General features: G+C 43.5%; 2 protein-coding genes across 6 annotated transcripts; one reads left to right on the forward strand and one right to left on the reverse strand.

The window, feature by feature from the left end:
- Positions 1 to 4,110: 4,110 nt before the first annotated feature.
- Positions 4,111 to 9,854, reverse strand: anxa4 (annexin A4). Of its 2 annotated transcripts, none has more exons than XM_037484640.2 (13): positions 9,708 to 9,854; positions 8,734 to 8,784; positions 8,219 to 8,306; positions 7,709 to 7,803; positions 6,760 to 6,873; positions 6,204 to 6,294; positions 5,586 to 5,665; positions 5,218 to 5,274; positions 5,040 to 5,133; positions 4,821 to 4,916; positions 4,649 to 4,707; positions 4,416 to 4,538; positions 4,111 to 4,337 (listed from the first exon to the last, which is right to left on the reverse strand). In XM_037484640.2, the coding sequence occupies exons 2-13, from the start codon at positions 8,740 to 8,742 to the stop codon at positions 4,281 to 4,283; spliced, it is 963 nt and encodes a 320-aa protein (XP_037340537.1). In that variant the 5' UTR covers positions 8,743 to 8,784; positions 9,708 to 9,854; the 3' UTR covers positions 4,111 to 4,280. The 2 variants fall into 2 exon arrangements, with proteins under 2 accessions (XP_037340537.1, XP_037340538.1); XM_037484641.2 differs by having other exon boundaries at positions 9,769 to 9,793.
- Positions 9,855 to 10,452: 598 nt separating this feature from the next.
- On the forward strand, positions 10,453 to 26,578 carry LOC119226496 (AP2-associated protein kinase 1-like). 4 transcript variants are annotated; one of them, XM_062558994.1, is made up of 20 exons: positions 10,453 to 11,510; positions 12,630 to 12,748; positions 13,924 to 14,032; positions 14,214 to 14,356; positions 14,674 to 14,795; positions 15,016 to 15,097; positions 15,553 to 15,685; positions 15,799 to 15,902; positions 16,213 to 16,295; positions 16,457 to 16,617; positions 16,962 to 17,083; positions 17,386 to 17,742; positions 17,827 to 17,972; positions 18,077 to 18,285; positions 18,392 to 18,481; positions 19,355 to 19,447; positions 19,551 to 19,657; positions 19,792 to 19,963; positions 20,377 to 20,484; positions 24,862 to 26,578. In XM_062558994.1, the coding sequence occupies exons 1-20, from the start codon at positions 11,351 to 11,353 to the stop codon at positions 25,458 to 25,460; spliced, it is 3,219 nt and encodes a 1,072-aa protein (XP_062414978.1). In that variant the 5' UTR covers positions 10,453 to 11,350; the 3' UTR covers positions 25,461 to 26,578. The 4 variants fall into 4 exon arrangements, with proteins under 4 accessions (XP_062414978.1, XP_037340434.2, XP_062414977.1 ...); XM_037484537.2 differs by having other exon boundaries at positions 10,454 to 11,510; positions 17,383 to 17,742; positions 19,551 to 19,658; positions 19,808 to 19,963; XM_062558993.1 differs by having other exon boundaries at positions 10,454 to 11,510; positions 17,383 to 17,742.
- Positions 26,579 to 26,588: the final 10 nt, after the last annotated feature.

Below are 26,588 nucleotides of genomic sequence, written 5' to 3' on the forward strand. Positions count from 1 at the left end.
GGTCATTTGTAAAATGAAGGGAAATCATTAAATTCACCTTGTGGATTACAGTCCACACATTGACTTTCCTCCAGAATGATAACATGTACAACATTCAATTCGGATGACACACCATGTTATCAACTTGGATGTTACAGTGCAGAAACAAAATAGTAAAGGTAATAATACCAACAACATATTTGTTTTCCCCCCAGTTCTATTTCTTGGATAGATGTGTTCACGTTAACAGCGTCTTAATGCTTCACATCACATGAATACGACAGTCTAAGCTTTACTGATATTCATCCCACACGTTATTTGCATGGTCTGGATTTTTCATGGAAGTCGAGCTAGAACAAAGCTCACATACTGTATGTCTCCATACACATGTATTAGAAAAGCGAGAAAAGGGCATTTTTGAAACACATTTGCACCACCCAGGGTGTGTGAATATATACATTTCCTTTACATAATAACCCATAGAAGCTTTGTCCAAATTAAAAGCAAACACAAGCACAGTGACTTGACATTTGAATAGGATTACATGAACATAACGTGTATTATTGCTACAAACATACCATATATATTCATTAATGCAATTTATGTTTTCCGTTTCTTCCATTTTCTAGTAGTAAAAAACACATGAAAAAAAACAGAATAAGAATATAAGATAAAGAATATCACACGGTAACTCACCTGAGTTGGTGTTTGTTATTGTAGAGGTAACTTCGCTGCGTGAGTATGGACCTTCCTTTCTTGTGCGCTTGTTCTCAGTGAGTGAGCCGAAGAGCTATCGTTTTCATAAAAGAGCGAGAGGGGGAAGCATGAATAGAGAGAGAGAGAGAGAGAGAGAGAGAGAGAGAGAGATCTGTGGAAATGACACAAAGCCAATTAGATGGCGGAGACCCAACCAGGTTCCTGTGTGGGTTGGACTCGACGATGATGTTTGATCTTGAACTGATTAGTTCGTGGTCAGATCACAGTGACGGTGTTTATTGATCTGTTCACATGTGCAGGTCTCTATCTGAGGCCGGCTATCGCTCGGCCATTCATTCATGGATGCATAGCCAGTAAAGTTTGGATTTAACACTGCGTTTACCTTCCATTAGTTGAGATTCGCTTATTGATTATGGACGCAGCTGATTAAAGTGGGAAGTCTCATTGTTTAGATTTTCTAATACAAGTTTTGGCATTTGTAAAACATTATATGTAAATTTAAAGGTTACCAAAAATGTTACAATTTTAATGTTTGTCCTTGCTATTCATAGATATAATTTATTTTAATCTCAGTGAATGAAAACACATTTGTCATACTAAACATGCCTTCCTTGGATTTGCAGTTTTGAAGTGCATTGGGATTCACAGTGAAATATCTATATATGGTACCATGTAGCAGAGTCGGAAGTAGACATTTAATCCAAATCATTAGAATGACCTTTTGGCTACAGACGGATAATTAATTTTGGAAGTCAGAAGGCGGATGTGCCTCTGCTGCTTGCCTGTTCTTGTGACAGCATTCATTCATCAGTGAGACACTTAGAGAAATAAAGGGATACAACCTTTTCTTTCCAAAGTCACAAAATGATCAAAGCTTTGGACATTTCTCTTAACAATATTTTGGACAGCATTACCTTTGGAGGGAAAAGACATGTTTATCTACATCATTGCAATCCTTCCCAACAGAAAAAGTATGCCAGATGGAATTAAGTAGCATGAGTGGGAAAAAAAGAAAAAACTGTCAAAAGATGCTAAACTATGTTGATGTGTCAATGCTATTACGTCCAGCGCGGTGTGATCTGTAGTCAAGGAGATGGACCACCTGCTGCCAGGAGCCCCTTAGTCTCCACCATCAACACACAAGTCTATTTAAAAAAAAGAGAATGACTTTGATGCAAGTTTGTCTCAAAGTGTTTCCAAGAAATGAAAAACACTAAGCAAAATCCTCTTAATTTTGACTTGTAGTGAGTACAATGTAATCGAATCAACAGTCGTGGAGTCCTACAGAGTGAATGAATGCTGAATTAGACCCATTGAGCAGCACCATAGCAGTTCATTTCTCCAAAAAAACATGAAAATGGCTTGTTTGTCATGTTGCTCACCAACATGAAGCCTGATGCACCGTGCGCTGACCTCAGGACCCTGAACATCACACGGACAACCGCACTCAAGGACATTGCGTTTAGGCGTTTATGCGTTAAGGCGTTCATCGACCACATGTTTTCAACAATCCCTGCCGACAACCAATTTCCATTTCCTCTTCTTTTTTTTCTTGGTATTCACCTTTGCAGCCGCCCCTGCCGTCATTGAGGGAAGGTCAATGCCCGCTTTTCAATATCGTTGCTCCTCCAGCGGTAGTGATTTTGACTTAATGTGAGGAAACAGAATTGTCTTTTTATGTTCATTCAATGCAAATGCATTTCCCCCCCCCCCATCACTTTGTGGAGTGCTGTGGTTTTAAGTGACTCCCTCCACCCACCCTGTCTGCTGTCCCCCGTGATTTGAACAAAGGCCCGTCCTCTGGCGTCGTCTCGCTGGTGTTTCTTCTGCACAGCGCCTTGCCTTGATGGATGGTTAGACCGTGTCACGCATTTTACTACCTGAGTTTTCTGCGCTATCCGGCAGACAGCCCAGACGGCCTTCGGATGTTTTCAGTTTTACTGCTAATTAAATTAAAAGGACATGAACTCAGTTCCGTTGCTTTCTGTCGGCAATTAAAAAGAAACCGTCTGAAATGGTGTGATTAAATTGCTTGTCTGAAGGGGCAAAGAGAAACATTATTTTGGAAAACCTCCTATTTTTCTATTGCGGTTGTAGTTGACACTGGTGTCCAACTGGATTGCCTTGTATCAAGAGGACGTTTTAATGCAAATTATACATAATGTATCTTTGCGATGGTGATAACCGCTCTTCAACTCTCACACATTTAATATAATGTAAAAAGTGTAAGCACATACACAGCTGATTATCTACACTAGGAGAGTTAGGAGATGTCTATATGTGAGAGATGATATATATATATATTATGAGAGATGTCTACAGATTCAAATGGACAAAGTGTTTCATGATGAAACTTTCCGTCCCGAGGGAACGTTGAAGCAACACTTTCACAGCAGCTGTGGTCTTGAACTATTCTCTTTTGGCATGATGATAATTATCTTCCGTTATATCCCATATTACCGCCCACACATGTCAGGGTCAAATACTCCGTAAGCATTATGGGATTTGCTGTTGCAGTTATTTCGGTTACCATGGTAATATTTGCAGAATCATCCTAATTAGGCTTTTTCAAAGTTATTTATATTCCTGTGAAAGTGGATATAAAACATCTTGTGTCATCGTGCTCAGTGAATACCTTCATTTATGATGGTTATTTTGCTGTAAACACTTTGCTCTTGTTTATCACACCTGCGTGGGAGATTCTACATTCAAACAATTTCCTGCACGCCCTCTAGCTCATAATTAGTTTTTTTAAACAGGTTGTCATACACATAAAATTAAATACTTCCAGGTGTGACCCGGTCTTCACAATGTTATCAAGAATAATTGGAGGACAAGGTTTGTCTGATTGTTTATTCTTTTAAGGGATTTAGTTTGAGGTCGTTTGTTGTACACAATGAAAATACAAACTCTTTGTGTAGAATGAATAGCCTGAACAACATGAATGAGTTTGCCTTCAAAACACATCTGAGCGCGTTGAAGCGAGTAAATGAAGCTTCGGGCAAACCTCGTAGAGTTATTCTGGTTCCACCTAGTGGTCTCCTCGAGTGAACCCACAGCAGAGTATTTCCCAGGCTTATTCCTCTGGGATCGAGGACTGTAAGTTGGTCCGAGCTATGGGACGCTCTCTTTAACTTGATTGGAACACATTTTACTGCCTCCCAAATCAAGCCAACATCCTGTTAATGTAATTGAGTGAAATGACAAAGGGCTGACTCAACAAATGAGTAATTGCAACCAATTAAACAAATGCACTTCACTGACTGGACAGTGATTGAAAATGTTCCGCTGTAACAAGACGGTGAGCTGAGAGCCCGTTCAATCTTTTATGTTCTTAGAGATGTGAGAAGCAAAGAATTGCTCTAATGCCATTGATTAACCCATAACGCCCAGTCAATAACAAAAACAGACGTGTAAAAGGTCACTGGTCTTTGGTTTAATTGATAATACTGCTTAAACAGTAAAACAAGGCATGTCCAATCAGTGAAATCTGAAGGCCATAGAAGTAGGAAAAGTAAAATAAAGTAAAAAGAAGAATCAGCTCACAATGTGAGCTGGGAGTCGTTCTGATGGGGTTTTTTTTTTTACTCTCCTCCACACAGCACCAGCAGAATTTTGCGGTAGTCACCAGACGTGTCGCCCTACACAGTGAGAAAAAAGATGAGTAAATCAGTGTTAAAAGTTCAAACTGACAAAGTCTGTGACTGCTTCAGCCTCACCTTGATGAAGGAGTACAGAGTTTTGCCGTACATCTTCAGGAACTGCGCCTTGATGTCCAACATATCAATCTCTGCCCTGGCGACCATTATTCTGATGAGCACGCTGTCCGTGGTGCCGAGTCCCTGACGAGAGACAAAAAAGGTTCAAGGATGGATACGTTTATCGTTAGACTTTGTGTGGAGACTTTCAGTATTTCAGTGTTGTAGCTCCATCAGAAGCACGAAATATTTACCTTCATTGATTTGTATAATCGCTCTGCAAAGAAGGCAGGCTTGTTCTTTATGCACTTCACTGTAAAGAAACACAAATCCCAGCACATGAATACATTAAAGTCAGTGGTGGAAGCGCTGTGTCTCTGTCTCTCTCTTTAAATGGTCTGATGGAGCACGTCCTCAGAAACCAACCTATGGCCAGGAAGACGTCCTCCAGATTGCCAGACATCTCCCTCTTAATGCTCTCCTCGATGTCTCGCCCAGAAATCTTCTGATACTCCTGGAACACTGAAGGAAGAAGAGGACGATCATGACATCACACGACCTCTTTTGCAGGTTTAAGTGAATGGTTTATTTTCCCTTAACACAAGGATTCGATGAATGTGGACATTCACGTGATGTTTGTGATACCTCGTAGCAGATGCTTTTCGTTTCTCACGCAAAGCACGGTGAGGAATTTCACCTCGTCCGTGCCCCATCGAGCCTCCCCGGCCTCGTAGATGTCCTGTAAATCACATCATGCAACGTTAGAAAACCTGGGCGTCATAATCCAAACGCGCCCGTTCATCTGAGGCAGCTGGACTCTTGCCTTGGCATCGAGAATGGCCTGGGCCTCGTCCACTTTGTCGCTTTCATCGCGGCCGGCCTGCAATGCAGAAAACACTGCAGCGTTAACAGAAAACCGGTGTAGGATTGCGCAACGTTGGAATATAGTCTTTATGACGCTAAAGCGACTGTCGCGTCCTCCTCCTCAACTTCTGAGTGAAATGTTCAAGGTCAGTTTACCCCTGCAAAATAATTTGAAAGGAAATATTTCTGATGAAATACTTTACAGCCGGGAAGTGAAGGCTTACGGTCTCTTAAAGACCAAATTGCAATTATAATTTATAGGATTTCTCCCTTTCAGATCTGATGTGCCATTAAAGTGTTGACAGCAGACGTTTGGGGTTTGCTCACCGTCAGCAAAGAGACCAAAACCCTCTGGAACATTCCTGAAGTGTCTCCACACACAGCGTCTTCCAAGGTTTTTTCATATTCTGCCATGAAAAGAGATTTATGATATAACTCCTGCAAACCAATATTAGTTAAATTCTAAGGAGATAAAAAATCAACACAAACTGACACAGCGGCACACATCATGCAATATGGTTTCCTATGGTAAACCAATGAGGTTTGGGAATGAAATATTTAACAACTGAAAACAGTTTCATTAATATTAATTGGTGTGTGATCTAAATACACAAGACTGCGCTCGTATAACGTATGTACAAATAACACAAAAAATGTATTTACACTCAATGAAAGACATCTAAAAGCGCTTTGACAATACTGGCAGGCTGCTGTCATTGCAACCACACAAGAACAATCACGCAAACAATAAACTGCCACATAGGGAGCAGCGATGGCTTTTATGAATAATTGAAAGCATGCACTGTTTTCTAATAACGGAGGTCATCGCACAGCGGCTCAGTCACTGATACTCGATATTGAATGTCATTCACAACCCATAGGCAGCGACAGTCAAAGAGATGCACCTCATGTCACACATTGTGTCCACAGAAGAGACACACTTACCTTTCTTGTAGACCATATTGATAGTTTGTATTTCAGCATTTGTCCTCGAAGCCAGAATATCAATCAGACAGGCCTCTTCAGTTCCAGCCCCCTGACGATGAGCGGATTTTGACACAGGTTAGTTACTCCATGAGCACAAGCACCAATGACAAGTCACCAATGCACACAGAAGTCTTAGTAATTACTTAAAAATTGTAGTTTTTAGCTTTAATTGTGCGTTTGTTACGGACTACTTTCCGCTGCGGATAGATGTACTTTTGATGCACTGACGAGTTGTCATGGCAGAAGAAACGTGTATCTAAGACTGACTAAATGAGAATGATTGATGAGCATAAATCACAATGTCCAGGTTCATTGTGACGGTCACTCAGTGCCACCGTGCGTCTGATGGATGAGTTTCATAACTTCGGCACAGAGAAAAAAGATAAATCAGGCCTGGGACGATGCTCCGATGATACGTGCTGGAGGAGGAATTCATGACGGGCTTTGGCTTTTTCATGGGAATTGTTGACCACTCGAAAGATTCAGACAGAGTGTAGGATCCTAAACTCCTCACCTTCATCGCAAATTTCAGCTCGTAGGCGTCGTACACGGGCGGCAGCATCAGCAGACCGAGGACGACGCTCCTGAAGTTGCCGCTCAGCTCGGAGGACAGATCGTTGGCCAGGTCCTGCAGGAGGACGGGGAGCAAACGGGTTGACGGGGGGGGGGGAAAAAGAACAGACTGCCAGAGACTCCAAGTACTTCAGCCTGAACCCGTCTTCACATTTGAAATAAGTGAGCCGCGGCGGGATGTTCGGGTCCGGCAGCAGGCCCCGTGACTCCACTAGAGGGTGCGGTTCCTGGAGCCGGCTTAATGAAACTGTCCACACGGCTCGCCTGTGTGCGACCACATGTGGGCGTCGTCATGTGCAGCATGACTCACTCCTTCTGCCTGCTAGGATTCCTCCAACAATATTTGCTGTTTTTTTCTGTAGTTCCACACGGTTCCTCTGTTAAACTCAACTTTATTGTATCCTGTTAATGGTTTATTGCCGTTTATTATTTCCTGTCAATACAATAAACATCCGACTTCCCTTCATAGTTCATATATTGATCCATATAATCATAGAGAAAAGGCAAATTGAAGCATGCCTCTGTTGGTTCTCTGTACCATTTGTTTTTTTAATGATATGGATGATTTCCCTTTCCTTCAGAAGACAAAGCTGTCTCTATCCAGGTCTTTGTTTACAGAGGGTATTTATTTCTCCTTTTCGGTTAATGGTTAACTTGCTCATGATCAGCAGCCTGAAGTAACAGACCGAACACAAACAATGGAATAGGAGGACGGAAGGGGACACATCCACTGCTGATTCCAATGGTCTCCATCAAGGCAGCTTTTTAACAGCCTCTGGCGCACAAGCTGCAGGTTTCTGTGCTTGGCTCAGGTCGACTGATGTTGAAAAGCGCCGTCACAGAGAAACCTTTTTCCGCTGCCTTGAGCACAGCTCGGTCAAATCTCTCACCTTCCCCACTGATTGTTTGTAGGCCTCTTTGATGAGCTGCCTCTGGGCGATGGTACGGTGTGCCAGGACCTCGGTGATGGCCTCCTCATTAGTGCCTGCAGGAAATAATACACAGAATCTAATAACCTCCGACAATATTCCTCCTCAGTGAAAATACATTCCCATTCTCAGAGGACAGGAGTTCAGCCCCGACGTGAAGGACGCCAGCGCTGCAACCCAAATGATTCTAACACACAGTTGTTTGTTTGCACCAGCATAGAAACCATCTGCTTTCAATGACCCTCAAACTGGAGTCAGGCGACGGTGATTATGCGAGCCAGAAAAAACATGCTCTGCCAGAACCGGGAAGGTCTGAAAACTAAATTCAGGGTGTTGCTATCGCAGCTATAAGTTAGCAAACTTTCCCAGAGAGGAGGAGAGAGACCGAAGAAAAGAGTAACTACACTTTGATCGTTTAGAGACAAGAGGCTCAACACATCTTTAGCAATCGCTGGTTTCTGGATCTCTCACCGGCTCCCTTCATGGCTTCTCGAAGTTTCTGGACATCTGCCTCTGCATTAAAACCGGCCGCCTCAGTCACCGCTCCACGCTTTCCAATCTGATCAGAATAGACAAAGATTAGTTTTTTATTAAACAGAAATGAAATGGACATGAGGCTTTCATTCCATTTCATAAATATGTCTGCTTATTGTCGGTTTCACTTTGATGTTTGACCTTTGCTGTGCGGAAAGGTGAGTGTGGTGTCTATCATTTGAAAAAATGCTGGTACGGTCAATTTTAGTCTCAATCATGTGTGTGTATATATATATATATATATATATATATATATATATATATATATTATTTTTTTCTACACTTCTTTATGACTTTTCGTATTGACCAAATTCTGACAATGACATAGGAATGCACGGTAGTATTAAATGTAACATCAAGAAAAAAAATCTAAATTTGAACCAATTGAAAACCTACATGATTTAGAGTTAGGTCTAGCTACAGGGGGAACATCAGCTGTGGGACGGACTTACCGCTGCCATTGTAAGAAGATTGAGGATTTTTCAAACTGGAGGTGCAGAAAGCTGCAAAGGAATAATTGCATCATGTTAGTTGTGTGACTCGGGCAATAATCCGTTTATAACAACTACTACATAATAACTACTTCACTGCAGCGTCAGGTGTTATTTTTATGTGACCCTCGTTACCCTCTGATCAATATTGCATGCGGTTCATCATCTTGGAGAGGGTTTCCGTTACACACATTGAGTCCTGGTCTCTTGTGTCTCATTTAGCTGTTGTTTGTTCGGACACACATGTAATTACTCCACTGAGAGCAACCATAGAGATGTTTCACACTCATTAATAAACTAATTAAACATGTGTGTCTGTGTGTGGGTCAACAACAACCCCTGAGAGGTGTGTGATGTAAATACAGGACTCTTACACACGCCTGCGTGCGTGCGTGCACACACACACACACACACAACATGTGTGAACAACATATGTGTTACTCTGAGCAGACAAAATGTGTGTGAGCTCAACGGGTGAACTCTTTAATCACCCCAATGTGTACATTGTGGGTGTGTACCAGGGCTTGAAGGTCACACGTCAACGTCACACCTGGGAAAGGTATACTGGATATTTATTTGATATTTTATTTAATGACGTCAGCAAGCTCATTGGATGTTGCGCTGTAGTAAGAAAGGGTAGTTAACGGCGTTACCAACGAACTGCTTCCAAAGTTATTGAAAATTAAATGTATTTCCCCTAAATCGTAAACGCAAAACGTACACTATTGATTTTCACGATAGCTGAGGTGAAAAGTAGTACAAGCCTCAGAAAGAGTCGCTTTAACGTGATTCCGGAAGCGAAAAGCGAAGCACTTGGCCGCTGTACAGTTGAGTTGGCATGAGGTTCACGGACACACCCTGCAGACTGTGGCCGGGCTCGAGTAACACAGAACATTTTAAGAAACGTGACTGACAACACCTGAATAGCATCTCACCTGTCCCGAAGACAAATTATCCACGCGGAGCCCGTCAAAAAGGGTAAAGGCGTCAACGTACCCGAAAACTTATAACTTGTAGGTGCTCTCACGCCCCGCCCACTTAGAAGCGATTTTTTTCTTTTGAAGTTCCTCCTTCCGCGCTGCATTCACGGAATGTCGAAGACACAACGGCTACGATTATGTGACCGCTGTAATTACTTAGTTTCAATTCTAAGGCACAAGTGAGAATTTGCTGCTTTTAGTTAGTGTTAACTAACTAAAATTAAAATTTAAAATATTTTATAAAAGAAAAGGAGCATTGTGAAGGTATCACTGTTTTTGTCTTTTTTACTTTTTTGTGTGGATACAATACAAACTAAACGTTAGTCTGCCAATAAACTCATAATGAAAGTGATCATTAAAATATGCTCAACCACAATCAGATAAAAACCGCATGCTACAATAATACTTAAAATATATCAGATTTGAAAAATAAATGTAGTCAAAGCAGAATTTCTTTTGTTGATACAGCTAAATAATGTTTTTTAGTAAAGCCAGTCATGCACAGTTAATATAAAGTAAATGATTTTAAGCAAAATACATTTTGTCAAGTTTATCAAATTGAATAGAGTCGGACAGTGAACTATTTCCTAGCTTCTCGTGTTTACGGGCCGAGCGATGTGACTTGAACGCGGCGTATGACCTCATTCTCGAAGGGATTTGGGAGAGGGGGGACTGCAGCTACGCTCTGAACTACATTACCCACAATTCCGTCCGTGCGTCAACAGCAACAGCTAGGATGTTGCGATATCGCGGGCAGCCGAAGATTGCTGCGGTTGCACACATAACGGTGCTGTGTTGAAACGTCCTCCCAATGTTTAGGTGGATGCTAAATTATACGGTTTCTCATTTCAGCTGTAACACACGGATGCCTTGTTTATTTTATTTATTTAGCTTCAGTCGTTATGTGTTGATAAAAGGCTGCATCGCGCTAACGCGCTAGCTTACTAAAATCACAGCTTTAATGTAACGTTAAATGGAAGCGGTTAAATAGCCGGACAGGCAGCTATGTGCCATCACTTCACTTGACTGAGGATGGAAAGATTGTTTCGGGGGACACACACCACAAGTCAGACGTCGGACGCATCGCACCCGGAGACATTATCTTCAGAGGATAACCTGGATAACCTTACGCGAAATGTCATAGCGCGCGAGCGGCTAGCACTGGGCTAGCTCGGTAATGACCACAGGAGATGGGAGAAGGACCTTATGTTATCAGCAGCAGCAGCCGAGCGTGAACAGCTGGACGGATAGCTAGAGAAATACTTCCTCCGGAGATGCTTTAGCCCTCCTGGGTGGTGTTATTCACTTACATAACAGCGAGTCGCGAGCGCTCGAGCTGTACCACCGACTGGCCCGTGTTGGCGAGCGAAATGGGACATTCGCCCCCCAAAATTCCCGTTGTCTCAGCGTCGTACGCGACGAAAGGCGTCGCTGCATGTTTCCGTTGCTGCAAATAGACTCGCATTAAGCGGCGATACCTTCAGGTTCACAACCCGACCTTGCGTTGCGTTATATATTTATATTTATTTATATAAATAACAGCAGTGCAATTATTCAGCGCGCGGGGGTCGGTCTCCGATCGACGTCGATTTGCTGACATGAGGAAGTTCTTTGATTCTCGCCGGGAGTTGGTGAATTCCGGGCCCGGTTCTGGAGGAGGAGGTGGGGGCGGCTCCGGTCACGCAGGCGGAAATTTCATTGGCAGAGCCTTCAATGTCGGGCGACACCAGGTTACTGTTGAGGAGATCATTGCCGAAGGTGAGGAGGGGGAGGATGGGGGGGGGGGGGTCTTTGAAATGCTTGATAAATCCAGCGTATCGTGTGTGTGTGTGTGTGTTTTTCTGAAAGTCACGAGCGTGAGTCACGTGACCGACCAGGGGTGTAAAAAGCCTTACGCCATTCCCACAGGAGTTGTGCAGCTTGTTGTGTATCTGGCTGCATGAATGAAAAGAGGAGGCCCGACTTGCTCCCTCTCAGCTGTGCTCTGACTAACAGTTTCTATGACTAACAGTTTTCCGTTCCTATGATTCAGAATTTAAAAATAAATAAATAAAAGGTTTAGTGAATATAAGAGCTGATGGTAACACATGATCTAGTATTCCCAGTATTGGAGGCCTGTACCTGAGCCACATAATGTATTTATTTGTATATTTTTTTTGAATGAGTAAAATACTGTCTATGAACGTCATGTGTGCCACGAGCCTCTAAGTAGAGTATAAACATTGAACAGGATAATTGTGTGGCGATGTACTTGCCGTAGGACATTATATAACTCCCGTGGCTTTTGATCAATCGTAAGCTACTGAATCAAACCAACCACATATGATGCAGAAATTGCATCTGACTGCAAACCCTCAGCCTCAATCGCAGTCATGGGTATCGCTCGCTGATTCATAACGCCCCTATGCCCATACAATAGCATTTAACCCACGTCGAGTTGAGGGCACTGAATAAGCCCGAGATGTCTGCCTGAGATGGATGACTCCGTCACGACTAAACTCCGTAAAGTGAAGTCTGAGCCATACCAGATGGTTTGGCCTCGATGTAAGGCACGACGTAAATCCCCGCAGCAATGACATGACTAATACATAACGCTATAAAGCTGCACCATTTGTTCCTGATGACCGTGTTGACGCGGAGCTACATGGACACAGATTGCAACAGTTGCGGCAGTAATCAAGTTTAAAAATGAACACGTCAGCTGCGTTTCCAAAGATTGCAATGCACCAGAAAAAGCTTTGCGAATGTTGTCGTGCTTTCGTCTCACAAATGTGGCATTGATTGTAATGTAATCCGCTTATAATCGCTTACTGCGAGGTGTCTGTCAGGTCTTTTGAGGACTGACGGCCCCATTTGCTCTCTTTCTCAATCCTGCAGGTGGCTTTGCAATCGTGTTCCTGGTGCGCACCAATCAAGGGGTGCGCTGCGCCCTGAAGAGGATGTACGTCAACAACGAGGATGATCTGCAGGTCTGCAAATGCGAGATTCAAATAATGGTGAGTGGCCAAGGTTACATCTTTCTGAGAGTGAGCTGAGAACACGTACGGCCTGCAGCGGCGTTGTTTGGATGGATGAAACATGTCTATTCATCTGGTTTTCGCTGTGCATTGTTTTTGTTTTCATAGTATTTGTTGTCCTTCTTGTTCTGCTCTCCTCATACAAGGTGTCGGGGCGAATGGCTTTTTGGCCTTGTTTTCTGAAGCATTTGTTCTTGTCATTGTTAAAAATTTCTTACGTTCTAGTCGTAGCACTATAGTGTAACCTGACAATGCGCTGAATGTGTCCCTGCTTTAAATGTACTTTACATAAGTAATTTACATAAGGATCACATGCTGATAAAAGGCAGTATTATCCCTGTGTTGGCTGACGTGTCTACCTGGTTAAAATGTTCAGAGCAGGAATGAGATGTATTTAGTTTATAATAGACATGTACAACAGCATGTTACACAATGTAGATATTCCATCGGATGTCGTGAGGATTTGTTTTCGAAGGATTGTCTCGGGCTGGATTCCTATATTAATTTAGTTCACACAAAGACGTTTTCTTCTCCGTCTGAAGTGCCACTCAAGAGGGAGGGAAGGAAGGAAAGCAGGAAATACAAAAGATGACTGATTGTATAAACGTTCAACAGAATCACAGCCAGCATTTTCTAACGGAAGTGCTAATTCTGCTTTCTGAAACCAACACAGATGAGCCCAAACATTTGGTTTAAAGATCTCTGATGTGTCATTACTTTTTATAACATCACACACACGCACGCACACACACACACACACACACACACATCCATTGAATGACAGACAGCGCTTGACTTCAGGCTCAGAACTACATTTTTTTCATTATCTAATGGGTTCCTGATTATTTTAGGTTTCTCTTCCAGCTCCCTCTGCAGGTTATGGCCTCAAACTCCATCACTAAACGACAACCAGATCAAATTGAATGATTTATGGTATTAAACTTGTCTTACGTCTGATTTCCTTTTGCCTTCGTCTCTCCTGAATAAAATGCCCTAAGTAGAAAGTCATGTCACTATGAAATGTTTCCATCCACTTCACCGGTCAACGCTATGCGCATGTGTGTGTTTGCACAACACAACCACTCTGCATTAGTCAGATCAGCACTCAGATGTTTGTTTTTTTTAATGCTCTTTTTGTCTCTTTGTTCTTGTAGAAAGACCTCGTGGGGCACAAGAACATCGTTGGCTACCTGGACTCCAGTATCACGGCCATGGGGTCGAGGGATGTATGGGAGGTCCTCATACTTATGGACTACTGCAAGGGTAATGCAGTGCTAGTGGGAGATGGAAGCACATCTCCCATCCTTCTTAAGGGATCTGAGTTTGGATAGCAGTTTCCGAATCATTTGAACAATATCAGAGTTTAAAAAAAGACACTCAAGTTGAGGTTAATTTATTAAGCGGTGCAGCTGTGTGCTCTGTGTAATCAAATATTCTTTCGCAGGGGGACAAGTGGTCAATTTGATGAATCAGAGGCTGCAGACCGGATTCACCGAGGCGGAGGCGCTACAGATCTTCTGCGACACCTGCGATGCTGTTTCTCGCCTGCACCAGCGCAAGACACCCATCGTCCATAGAGACCTTAAGGTGACACATTTTGCCGCCACTCTGCCGTGTGTGTAGGACAGGCGTTAATTTCAGGGAGAGAGTAGGGAGGGCACAACACCTACTGTCGATCACGTTTAGAAGAAACATGCTGGATATGTTTGTGGGAGTTGATTGATCACAGGTCAGATTACTCGATTTCCATTTTTTTATTGAAAAGTTGAGGAGTGTGTTTTTTTTGGGGGGGGGGCATTATTAAAGCAGCGCCTCCTTTCCAGGTCCCTTGGTCCCTTTGGTGCATAGCCCCTGCGTCACTCTACGTGAGCGCGTGACGAGTCTCATCTCTCTTGTGTCTTCAGGTGGAGAACATCCTCTTGCATGACAAGGGTCATTATGTGCTGTGTGACTTTGGCAGCGCCACCAACAAGTTCCAGAGCCCGCAGACGGAAGGAGTGGCCATCGTGGAGGAAGAGATTAAGAAGTTTGTGACTCTTTTCGTCCACTGCGGGAATATTTGTAGCCCTCATTCACTAGCTCTCCTGTTAGATACGGCCGCATAAAAAGCTATTTTTGGTTCACTTCATTCACTTGCACTTGTAGCTGCAATGTAATGCACAGCACTGTTAGGCTTTGTTCGATGCAACATTTCATATGTGTAGCTAAATCAAAAGCCTTTTCCCTGTTTTGCTGTGTTCTTCCAGGTACACAACTTTATCATATCGTGCACCCGAGATGGTGAACCTCTACAATAACAAGATCATCACCACAAAAGCAGACATCTGGGTGAGTGAGGAGAGACCGTGATAATCGTGATCGGGGTGCGTGCAGGAGGGCTCATAGAACGTGCATATCAGGAATCAGGAATCGTTTATTGCCACATTATGTCAGACATACATGGAATTTGACTTGGCGGTTGGTGCATGACAGCAGACAGTATGATAATGGACAGACAACATAGTGCAGGAATAAGATACAAAATATTATAAAATCTATGCTATGGGTTAGTAAGCTAAAGATATTGGTTAGTAAGTTAAGAAATAAAGATAAAATAAAAAATAAAGATAAAGTGCACCAGCTAACAGAAAGTGACGAGTGAATGTGACAAAGTGTATGTACATGTAGAGAGTGAGAGTCATTTAACAATATATCTGCTGGTATTTAGAGAGGAGAAGTTACACTGTGTGTTATTAATATCCTGCCTTCTTCCTTTGGGCCGTGTACGTCATCGTGTTCTCCAGGCGCTGGGCTGTTTGCTCTACAAAGTGTGCTTCTTCACTCTGCCCTTCGGTGAAAGCCAGGTGGCCATCTGTGATGGCAGCTTCACCATCCCGGACAACTCGCGCTACTCCTATGATCTTCACTGCCTCATTCGTTAGTCCTTCTCAAACACCAATTCACATTTCCCCTCGTGTAAAAATTATGATATCTTTTTTCCCCCAACTTTCCGAGTCACACAGTGTTGTTTCTTCGTGGTGTTTTTTCAGGGTACATGCTGGAGCCTGACCCGGACAAAAGGCCAGATATCTACCAGGTGTCCCACTTTGCTTTTAAGCTAGCTCAGCGGACCTGTCCTGTCCAGAATGTGAAGGTCAATTTCTCTCAGCACCGGCGTCAGCTGAAATATTTAGAATTGCTTTCTCTCACCAAGAATTGATTTTCATGTTGTATGAGTGGACTCTGCTGCTGGCCGGCTGCCCTGAACAGCCACTGGTCCCACTGCGGTGGGGAAATCTGCATGCATTCATAAGTTGGAAGCAGTGAAAAATACATGTTAGCAGTGATGATGCTTCTTATTATTGACAAATGTCAAGTTAACCCGGTACCATTGTTTTTGATAATGCTGACTTATGGAAGTTAAATTCATTAAACATTGTTTAATTTTTCTTTCCGTAATCCAGAATTCTCCAATTCCTTCCAAACTGCCTGAGCCCATTAAAGCGAGTGAGGCTGCAGCAGCAAAGAAGAACCAGGCTAAACCCAGGCAAGCATGACCCTCTTACACGGTGTCACCGTTAAAGCTGTTGTAACACGACATTTTGTTGAAGTAATTAGACACAGTCAGGATTGATACTCATTAAATAATGATGCTAGCACCATTTGCCATGATTACCGAGAAGGCCAACACGCTCCCTTTGTCGCCAGACTGACTGATCCAATTCCCACCACTGAAACCTCCATCACCCCTCGCCAGAGGCCCAAAGCAGCCCATACCCAGCCAGCTGCTGGCATCCTACCCATCCAGCCTGCTGCTCTCACCCCTCGCAAGCGGGCTAATCTCCCAGGAGGTGTGGCTCAGCCTCTGGGTACGTACAGCCCTGCGTCCTTATTCTCACATCCCTCGCAGGGAAATCAAACCGAGCTCTCGAATAAAGAGTCCCTCTAATCTTTTGTGCACACACAGAGTACCTGCAGGAACAGATTAAGTATGCAAGTTAAGCAATCTAACCACAAGCCCTAAGTGATTATGTAATGATATTCTCCACACTCTGATGTGCTGTTTCAGTAGCTGTACCTGTTAGAAGCGGATCAAAATGCTCTGATAAACCTCTTAACGTTGCTTGATTTATACATTGTTGCGCATCTGTGTGAGTATCGAGATTAAGATGATGAGTAATTTGGGGTCTGTGCTCTTTTTAACATCCCACAGGAGTCAGCTTAAATCTGTCTCAGCCAGCTGCAGCTCTGCAGTCACAGAAGGCCCAGGCTCCAGCTCTGCCACTCGTCCAGTCACAAAACAATTCAAGTCAGGCTGTGGCTCCGCAGAAGCAGGTACATACCGACCAACTACTCAGTTTCTCAATGGAAATTTGCAACAAAAAATAAGTGATGGAATTAAACATCTTCAGGACAATACACTGCATGTTGGGCTGTCTCGGGGTTGGTTGAATAGGTCTGTATGCTATAGTATGCTTCTTCATCTGGTTGAATTGGGCAATTACCGTTGCAAATATATATATAAATAAGACAAATATATATTCAGAGCTGGACACAGGACCCAGAACCCCCATTTTGATGGTTTCTAACTTAACGATTGACAACAAATTGTTTTATAAATCTTTGTGTGACAGCAGGTGCAGCCGGCTGCAGTTACAGGAGCAGAGACTACAACAACAACAACAACAACAACAACAGCAGCGGCTGCGTCGGCAGTGACCAAGGCTGACGCCCAACAACAGGCGCAGCCGATAGTCCAACAACAGGCCACACCCGCCTCCGGGGTCAGCGCCACCTCCCAACAGGTGGCTCAGACACCATCAAGCCCGGCTCCACCTCAGCGTCCAGCTCGACGCAAGCAGGCTCAGGCGCCTGCGGCTGCAGCCGGCACACCGGACCCCGGCCAGACGGCTACATCTCAGCAGACGACTCCGCCCTCGGCGGCCCAGGCTCCGCCCACCTCGGCTGCGATCAGCCAAAAATCGGCTGAGACGGTGAGTGACCGTCCTGGTGCAGAAAAGCTGAACACTGGCAACACGGAATTGACTTTCCCTCCGCGCCCCGTTCTTCTGGATCAGACTCCACCCGCTTCTCCGAAGGCAACCGGAGAGCGAGGCCACCAACGCACGCCGAGTGACGCGGCAGCGAACAGCGTCGCTGGAGCCCCAGTGAGCGACACCCTACTGCAGCCTCGAGGAGCCGACCGAGACGCCGCCCTCAACCAGTAAGTTGCACGTGAGCCGGCATGAACCTAATGAACAGATCAAGTCGCCCGGTAGTATAATTTATATTGTTTTGTTTGTATTCTTTTTTTTTTTTTAATTGTAGATCACTTCCATCTCAGCCGAGCACCGCCCAGCTGGTGGAGTTCGGTGCTGGTGATGCAGATCGGGACCAAAATAAAAATGGTTCCACCGTTCCACTGTCCGGCGATGCCACTGACACCCCCGGGCAGCCCACGTGGAACCCTTTTGACGATGACGACTTTTCCAACCTCGCTGTAGACAAATTAAAAACTGAGGCCAAAAAGCCCACTGGTACTTGTATGAGTACTACCTTGTTTAGTACAATAAAGACGTGTCTTCTATTTTTAATAGGGTGTAAACTGTTCCTGAATTCCAATTTCTTTTCTTTTTTTTTCAGACCTTCCTTTAGAAATTGCACCATCATCCTCAGAGGAGTTGATCCCGGGCCTGCAGGCCTTATCGGTAGATAATACACCCCAAGATACTGGTATGTATGTACTGGTATAAAATCGTGTTTTCTTGCTTGTTCATAGAACTGAAAGCATTAAACATCAAAAGTTTTATAGTGACATCATCTCTCACCCCTGCGGCTTCCAAAAAAAATTGTCATAAAAAGCAAAAGCTTTATGTGTGACAGCTATATATTCCTTCCTATTTAATAGTTCCAATATATAAGTCATCGTACAATAAGTGTGATAAAGCTCATGACATCAGGTAACCAGGGTCTGTAACAAACATACACACATTAGCAACATTCTGGTTGAAGCAGAAAACTGTGGAAACTTCAAACCAATTACATGTGAAGGCTTTTGATGATTGGTCTTCATAAACATTTGTTAAAATGTACATATCTGATCAAACTGAGCGTTTATCGACTGAAGGAAGCCCAGACTGAGATTTACAGTAAATATATATTGATGGTTCCTTTATGCATTCCTTTATGAGCCTGGAGGAATATGTTGTAATGTAAACCTGTTAATGGACACTATCCATTAATCTGATGGTTTTAAAAAGCTTTCAATAGCAAGCTGCCAATTGTGCCTCACGTAAATATTGTATACTAAAAAGGGTTTGGTCAGAATGAAGATAATGTAACTCTGGCATTACTCTTGTGATGGTAATGTAAAGAGTTTGGACGGTACTGCTGCTCTACAATGCAAACAAAGCCACATGTTTTTATTTTTTTAGAAAAGTTAAATAATTGATTAGCTTATATACTGTATTAGGTTGCACTTCAGCTGAGAGTCTGACAATCCAGAAATAGAGAGGGCTCATAAAGTTCCGTTTGCTCTGCTGCAGTGATACAAATACGTGATGAGTGATAAGTCCTTAAAAAAAAAAACCTGCCTCTGTTTCCCAGTTGAAGGACCAAGCATTCGCGATGTGGATCCAGGAGCCTCGCTGCTGGTTGTCCCGGATCCTTTTGGTATCCTCGAGCTGTCGGATACACCACGTAAATATCTCTTTTACCTTTTGTGCAACAGCTGGTATTGTTATTGCACTGTTATAGCTCAAGCACATCCTCTTTATTGTATCCTAATTTTCATGGCCTTCAGAGAAGCTGATTGAAGGACTCAAATCTCCGGACATATCTTCACTCATGCTCCCCGACCTCTTGTCCCTGTCGGATCCCTTCGGTGGCTCCCTGGAAGATTCTACTAAAGGTGTGTATTTGTGTGTGTTTTGTACACCTTTATAACTGGTAGCAGCAACGTAACTCAGAATGTTTGATGCTTGATTCTTAGAATCAATATTGAACTGAACTCGACCCTCTTTGGCTTCCGCTGACCCTCCTTTGACCCTCTCGCCGCAGACGACTCCCTCCTGGGCTGCTCTCTGATCTCGGGTCCGTCCGCCCCTCCAGCGGCGAGCGGTGCCACCTCCTCCGTCTCTGCTGCTCCCGTCGCTGCTGCCTCCGCTCTGGATGATTTCAGTCTGTTGTCTGGAGACTGTGCACAGCCTGTAGCAGGTGAGCTGTGAGACTCTAAAGACGTCTTCTAATGTAGGAAGTGTTCCCCCCACTTAGCTCTCAAAAGCCTTTTGCATGGCTTTGAAGTAGCTGGGAGACTTTTTCAAGTATTAAAAAAACAAAAACAAAAAACTATTCCAATATCGCTGCATCCAGCCAGAAGGAAAACCTGAATGATGTATAACACTGATGTTTATTCAAAGATGTTCTTGTTCAATGAGTCAGTGCAAAGATAGGATATTTTCACATTACTACAATAATTTTCATTTTTTATGAGTAGCAGAGTAGTTCTCCTGGATACCCACAGTGTGTGACCCACAATGAGAGCTCTGCAGCTGCGGTTCAGTTACAGTGTTCTTTCTTGGCTTTTTTTCTTTCCTTTCAACGACCCACATGTCTTTTATCCTCCGCAGACTCATCTCTCCTGATCTCAGACCTTGAGCCCCAGCAGACCCTCGCTGACGGAGGCCCGGAGGACGAGTTCGATCCGATTCCCGTCACGGGCCGAAAGAATTCCCAAGGTGAGTCTCTACTCTGTCCCACCCGGAGGCACGGGTGGGTCACGTTGGTCTGTTAGGATTAGAGACCCAGTGATTTGGCTCTTTGTTGGGTTTCCGTCAGCCGCATGCTTTATTTGCTGAAGTGGTAAAAACGCACTGAGAACAGGGCCAGGCGCCTGCACTTTATCTGCATCCTTAAATAATGTTTTAAAACCCGTAGAGGTAAACTCTCTCTCTCTCTCTCTCTTCCTCTCTCTCTCCCCCTCCTTGACTGCTCTGTGTGCTTCTCGTGACTCCCGCTCCTCTGCTCTCTACCCCCCCCCCCCCCCACTCCCCCCTCTGTTTGCTTGTGATCGTCTCGTCCCCCCCCCCCCTCCCGTGTGTCTCTCCGGCCAGTTTCAGGAGGCCACTCGCGCAGTAACAGTGGCGGCTCTGAATCCAGCCTGCCCAGCTTGGCCCGCCCCATGCTGCTGGTGGACCAGCTCATCGACTTGTAGACGGCCCCCCCGCCCCGTAGAAGCTATAACACTGGATTATAGACCGGCACAGCATAACAGCAATCAACACTGTTGTCATAGCTAGCTCAGCCCCTTCTCTCCCCCCCCCTCCCCTCCCACTGGCTGTCATCTCCATCCTAGTTCCTACAGCAGAACAACCACCGCCTTTCGCTGATCTTCATACCTGTCGTCTCCGCCGCGTCCGGCTTCTCTTCACCCCTCGCCTCTCACCCTCTCACTCACACTTTCTCTTTGCTGTAGTCTCATTTACGCTCCACTAACATCCTCTCCAAACATCAACCATCGCATCTGTCCGTCAATCAGGATGTATTATCACCATCCAGTTTGTTTGAGCAATATTGCATCATGTTTAATAGCGAACAATAGAAGATCATTGTTGTAATGTGCGATAGGCATAGTTCTAAGTGGTTGTAGTTATTATCGTGCACAAGTGAAATTGTTGTTGTTTGCCTTGTTTGAATTCTCCCTCCCAGATTTATTTGCACATTTGACAGTAGGAACCATAGAAAAGTTGAATGACCATTTGTTCACATCCGGTCAGTTTATTTCTTCTCTAAAAGGGAAACTTAGTCATGCAGCCTGATTTGCACAGTAGCATAAATGTTACCTCTGTCTTTGGATTGAATATCCGATCAATTTAGAGGTCCAAATAGATTAGACTGGAATTTTTCAATCTGGAAACAAAATGGCTTTAAACACCATACTGAGTTATTGTAGTAAATTAGCTGCTGACTGGTGGAGAAAGTATTTTAGCTAAACTCTAAATTAGAAAATAATGTCTTTACAGACAGACTGAATTTTTGATGAGGATCCGCTCTCACCTGCTGTTATTGTGATCTTATTTATGATGTCCTTGTTGAGGTCAGCAATAGTTTGTTTAAAATTAAATGACGAATCAGGGTCATTTGAAAAGTGTTCATTGCAGTGTGCCATATCAATAGAAAATGCATGAAATCTTGACAATAATTTGAATAATAAGCAGTAACAGGAAATGCTGTAGTTTTTACTTAGAGCGCGTTCATTCGTGACCATCCAGGTACATCTTTGGCACCAAGAGAAACCGTCTAATACGCATTTTTAAAATCATTTTCACTCACTTGCACTTTCTGTTTGAGTATCAACACAAGCATTCATTTTGCGTTGTGCAATCCTATCTACATTCATGCCATTTTTTCACTTCTAATTTATGTAAATAGATATCTGCGACCCTTGCAGGCTCTTATCCAGACCACAGAATTGGTTATTCTTCCTGTGTAAATATCTGCCATTGTCATGAGGCTTTACTTGTGGAAAACATATTGCTTTAATTGTGAAATCTCTCATATATCCATATATATATGACATTGTTTTCCTGTTAATAAATGTTAATATAAATAGAGTGTTAGAGAATGAATGTAAAAAATGAATATTAGTCTTTAATAAAAATATATATCTGATTCTGAAACCATAAACACTGAAGAATATTGAAGAATACTCTATATGAATATTTCATTCCTCTTTGTGGAATCATGTGTTGAAAAAGTTTTTTTTTCTTGGTTATATTCATTATTTTCAGTAAATTTAAATCCTAGTTGTTGTTCTACCTGAAGATTAGGCTGAATCCCTTGTCCTACTCTACATGAAGGATTATATTTTTATTAAGGCGGGAGGCAAATCTTAGTTTCAGACTGTTTCATTTCATCGCTCAACTTCTCTTGAAACCTGTACTTTGCGAGGCTTCGTTTTGCTTCACCTGCTTCAGTGATCACAGAACTCATATCAAAACGCATGGCAGTGTTGTCGAATGTTATGTTCATGTGTGTTATGGTATACTGTGTAATGATGGGTGTGGGTGTGGGTGGTGTGTGAGTGTGTGTGGGTGTGGAGTCAGAATTGTTGGATGTGTTTTTCTTATGTTGTTGTTGTTGTTGTTGTTTGCTGCAAATATGGCGACGGTTGCGTCTGCATTCAAAGCACAGCCCCCTCTCAAATTCTCTCAGGAAGTCAGAGCTGAGAGTTGGATACGTTTTGGCCGACTGCTCTCAAAGTCTGCTCTCCGAATCCCAGTTTAGACCATTGGTCTGCACCGTACCCGTGTGAGGGGCTCTGTGAGGTGTGAAAGGTACAACACTGAGCATTCAGTGCAGGGTTCGAAAAGATCAGCGCCGATCAGCAATATCTCTGTTTCTGTAGGATCAAACTACATCGTTTGGCATGCGTGATAAAAGCAAGACAGCGTTTTTATCCTGCCATTTTAGGAAGTTTATTTTTCAGTCCCTCCTGGGGGTTAAGTGACGTTTGGTATGTAAGCGCGACAAGAAATGGTTTTGATTCCGACAGAGTGCAAAAAAACATAATGGGTTTCCAAGTGTCAGATACACAACTTGTTGTTCTTTGATGGTAAAACAGTGTCTGTCCTATTCTGATGTTTTGAAGTCTGCTCAACCCCTCAGGTTCTGGATTTAGATTTTTGTTTTTGTTTTTGTGGAGAACGCTTGATTTCAATTTCATCCTCTGGTCTTTGAAAAAGGAAAAAAATAAATAAAAAAAAACTCAAGGAGGGGCAGGTTTCAAGCAAACAGTCTCATAGGTGTATTTACTGCATGTGAAACTAACGGCTCCCACATGTTCTCCCCCAGCTGCTGTACGATCCTTCCTCCGAACACTTGCAGTTACTGTTTGAACCTATGCAACCCGAGCTCTGCCCCTGTAGCCGCCAGTGTGCTGTCGTTATCGGTGAAGCCGAGCAGGTAGTGTGGGATTAGTCCTCGGTGTGAAACACAAGCCCCTCCTTCTCCCCGTTGTTTTGCCACAAATGAATGAATATCTGATGCTTTTGAGTGTTCTCGAGACGCCTCCTGTCTTCATGGCCCAAACCTGCATCAGAGCTGTGGTATTGTGTGCTCCTTCTATTTTTGTGGGATAATTAAAGAATTATAAAGGGATGGCAAATAAAATACAAATGTGAATGTCAACGTGTTGAGTGTTGATTCTAAGATGTTCTCTGTTGTCGGCCTTAACGCAACAAACGCACATGATGGCTACTGTTATATAACTGCTATAACCTGATACACGATGGTGCCTCGGTAAATGTTTACACCTGTTGTACTGTGGAAAAAAAGTCAGATTCTGAATCTCAGCTCAACTCTCAGCGGTTTGAGTTGCATTGTGGGTAATGCAGGCTTTTAGCAAAGGATTGAAGCAAACATTCTCTGGTTCTCCTTCATCAATTCGTTTTTTTTCCAAAATGATGACGTTAAAGGAGTTCACAGATTATTTAAACGACTCCTTTAATTGCTGCTCATAAGGTTTATGTGCAAATACAGTATATCTGCATTAACTGAGATGCTCGAGGCTTAGATATTCTTCTCAATGAGAATGTTTCATTTTAAGGATAATATAATAAGGGAGATTTAATTGTGTGATGCACTAATCAAATTCTTATTCTGCTCGTATAGCAGGTTAATTCAACTCAGGTAAGACCTTCATGCCCCATTAAAATGTCAATCCATTTTTGTTTACTCTCCCGGAGGCTCATTTTTCAGTTTATTAAATGGAAGAGAGTCGAGGATTCACACAGTTACACACACAGTTACACACCTGTAACTAAGTGGGTTAGAACATGTTGCAACTTTGCCATTTCTATTTCCATTTCTTTCTATTACTATGACACAATTTTATTTAATTTGCTTGTTGGATTGTCTTTACAAAATGAGCAACAACATATAGAACACAATTCAAGAAACAGTTAAAGTAAACATGCAAAAAACATGGATGTAACCCCAGAGCATACATTGCTCTTGTTAACATCATCGCAGCAGAATATTTTAATTCATAAAATACCAGCACAGCTTTCATTTCTCTCCATACCTGATCCTTCTCCCCTCTTTTCCACACACAGACCTGCAGATGGAGCTGAGCAGCAGCTGGGCGGAGGCCTCTGTGCGGCTCCCAGAGGACAATCTGAGGCTCCGGACTCGGCAGACGGAACACGTGCCGCCATCAGATGAGCGCTGCGTAACAACAGCAGCCCCCCCCACAGGCCGGCCGTCTCCACCTGCCAGCCGACGAGCAAGGCAGCTCCGGGCCCCGAGCCGCCCGGCCCCCTCTGACGTCGTCCAGTTTGAAACGCCGGGAGAAGAAAGCTCCTCCTTTTTTAAACCCCCAAACCCCGCGGAGGCCTGTGATGTTTTCCTCCAGGTGCCGTTCGGGAAGAGGCCGGCCGACGCCGCTGACCCGCACACGGTCACGGTCCCTGGATCGTCTCCCCCGGGCCCCCCGTCTCCCTGCGCGCGGCGGGCCCGTCCTCGGCACGCCGAGACGCCTCTGCCCCAGCGGCCGGTGGCGGTGCACCGGGTCGTGTCCAGGATCGGCCGGCAGGCCGCCGTGGGCTCGGTGGCGGTGGGGCCCCTGCATTCCTGGAGCATCGGGGGACGACCTCTGGACGACCCGTTCGCCGGGGCGCCTTTCCAGCCGAGATGCTCTCAGGGGAAACCTTGATTGTATAATGATGCTCAGAGTCTGAGTTTCGGGTTCTCTGGGAGCCAAAGAAGAGTCCAGTTGCAGTATTGCCCGAAAATTAAATTGAAAAATGTTTTCATTATTACGGAACTAAAACTAGTAAATTATATTTTTACTAATTTTGATGTTGTGGTTTGAAGTTAATATTCTACCTTTGTCATGTGGTTGCTTTCCGTTGGAGCTCCACAGGGCATCATTCAACACTTCAACATTGAGAACTCGGACTGAGGAGTTTCTAGAAGGATCTTGAAGGATCAGACCTGTAAAAAGGTCATTTAAATGACCAGTTTTATTCAAATAATGAGTGAAACGATGTATGTTTCATGATTGGAAATATGTTGTTTTGCTTTGATCTAATATTTCTGTTAACATGAACAGATTCTGTTTGACTCTGTTTCAAACACTGTTGTAGTAATTTACCCTTTTGTTTACACGTAGATTACAGATTGTGCCTTTTTAATACCAGTTTATACTGGTCAGTATTCAGCTTCAAAACACACCAAACGTTGCGATCCGAGCCAAAGACACGATAGCAGATGAAATGTAAAGGCGTGGAACAGTTTTAAGGTCGAAACGTATTCACACAGTTATTACTTTTACATTAACGAGTATCACGATTGTGAGATAACGAGTTATGAAAAATCCCAAATAGCTGGTCACTGAGGAGCGGTTTTGCAATCAGTATGTTACGGTTTGGAAGGATCCTGTTTAATTTTCTTGATTTGCAGGTTTGTGAGGACTTTTTCCAACAAATTTCACAACCTTTGATGGATCGCTTGAAAATGTTTTTTTAGCGGCTAATGTTGTTTGTCTTTTGTTCTTAGTATTTTCAATGAAACATTTATTGTCCTTGGCTCAAATATGCTGATGTTCTACAGCATGAAGCGACGGATCACAAAGGATTCTCAATAAAACACCAACTTTGTAGTTAAGTTTGAGAAGCTTTCAAATAACGCTTCTAGTTTTGCTTCATACTTTTATAAACCATGCTGCCTTAACAAGTTTTTGTTATATTCCTCTATAACCTGGATATTGACACCAGACCTTGGAAAGTGTTCTAAGTGAAAATGAAATGCATAAAAGGTTTGTAAACATAACGACATCCAG

This window comes from Pungitius pungitius, chromosome 18 (assembly GCF_949316345.1).
Source record: "Pungitius pungitius chromosome 18, fPunPun2.1, whole genome shotgun sequence".
NCBI lineage: Eukaryota > Metazoa > Chordata > Actinopteri > Perciformes > Gasterosteidae > Pungitius > Pungitius pungitius.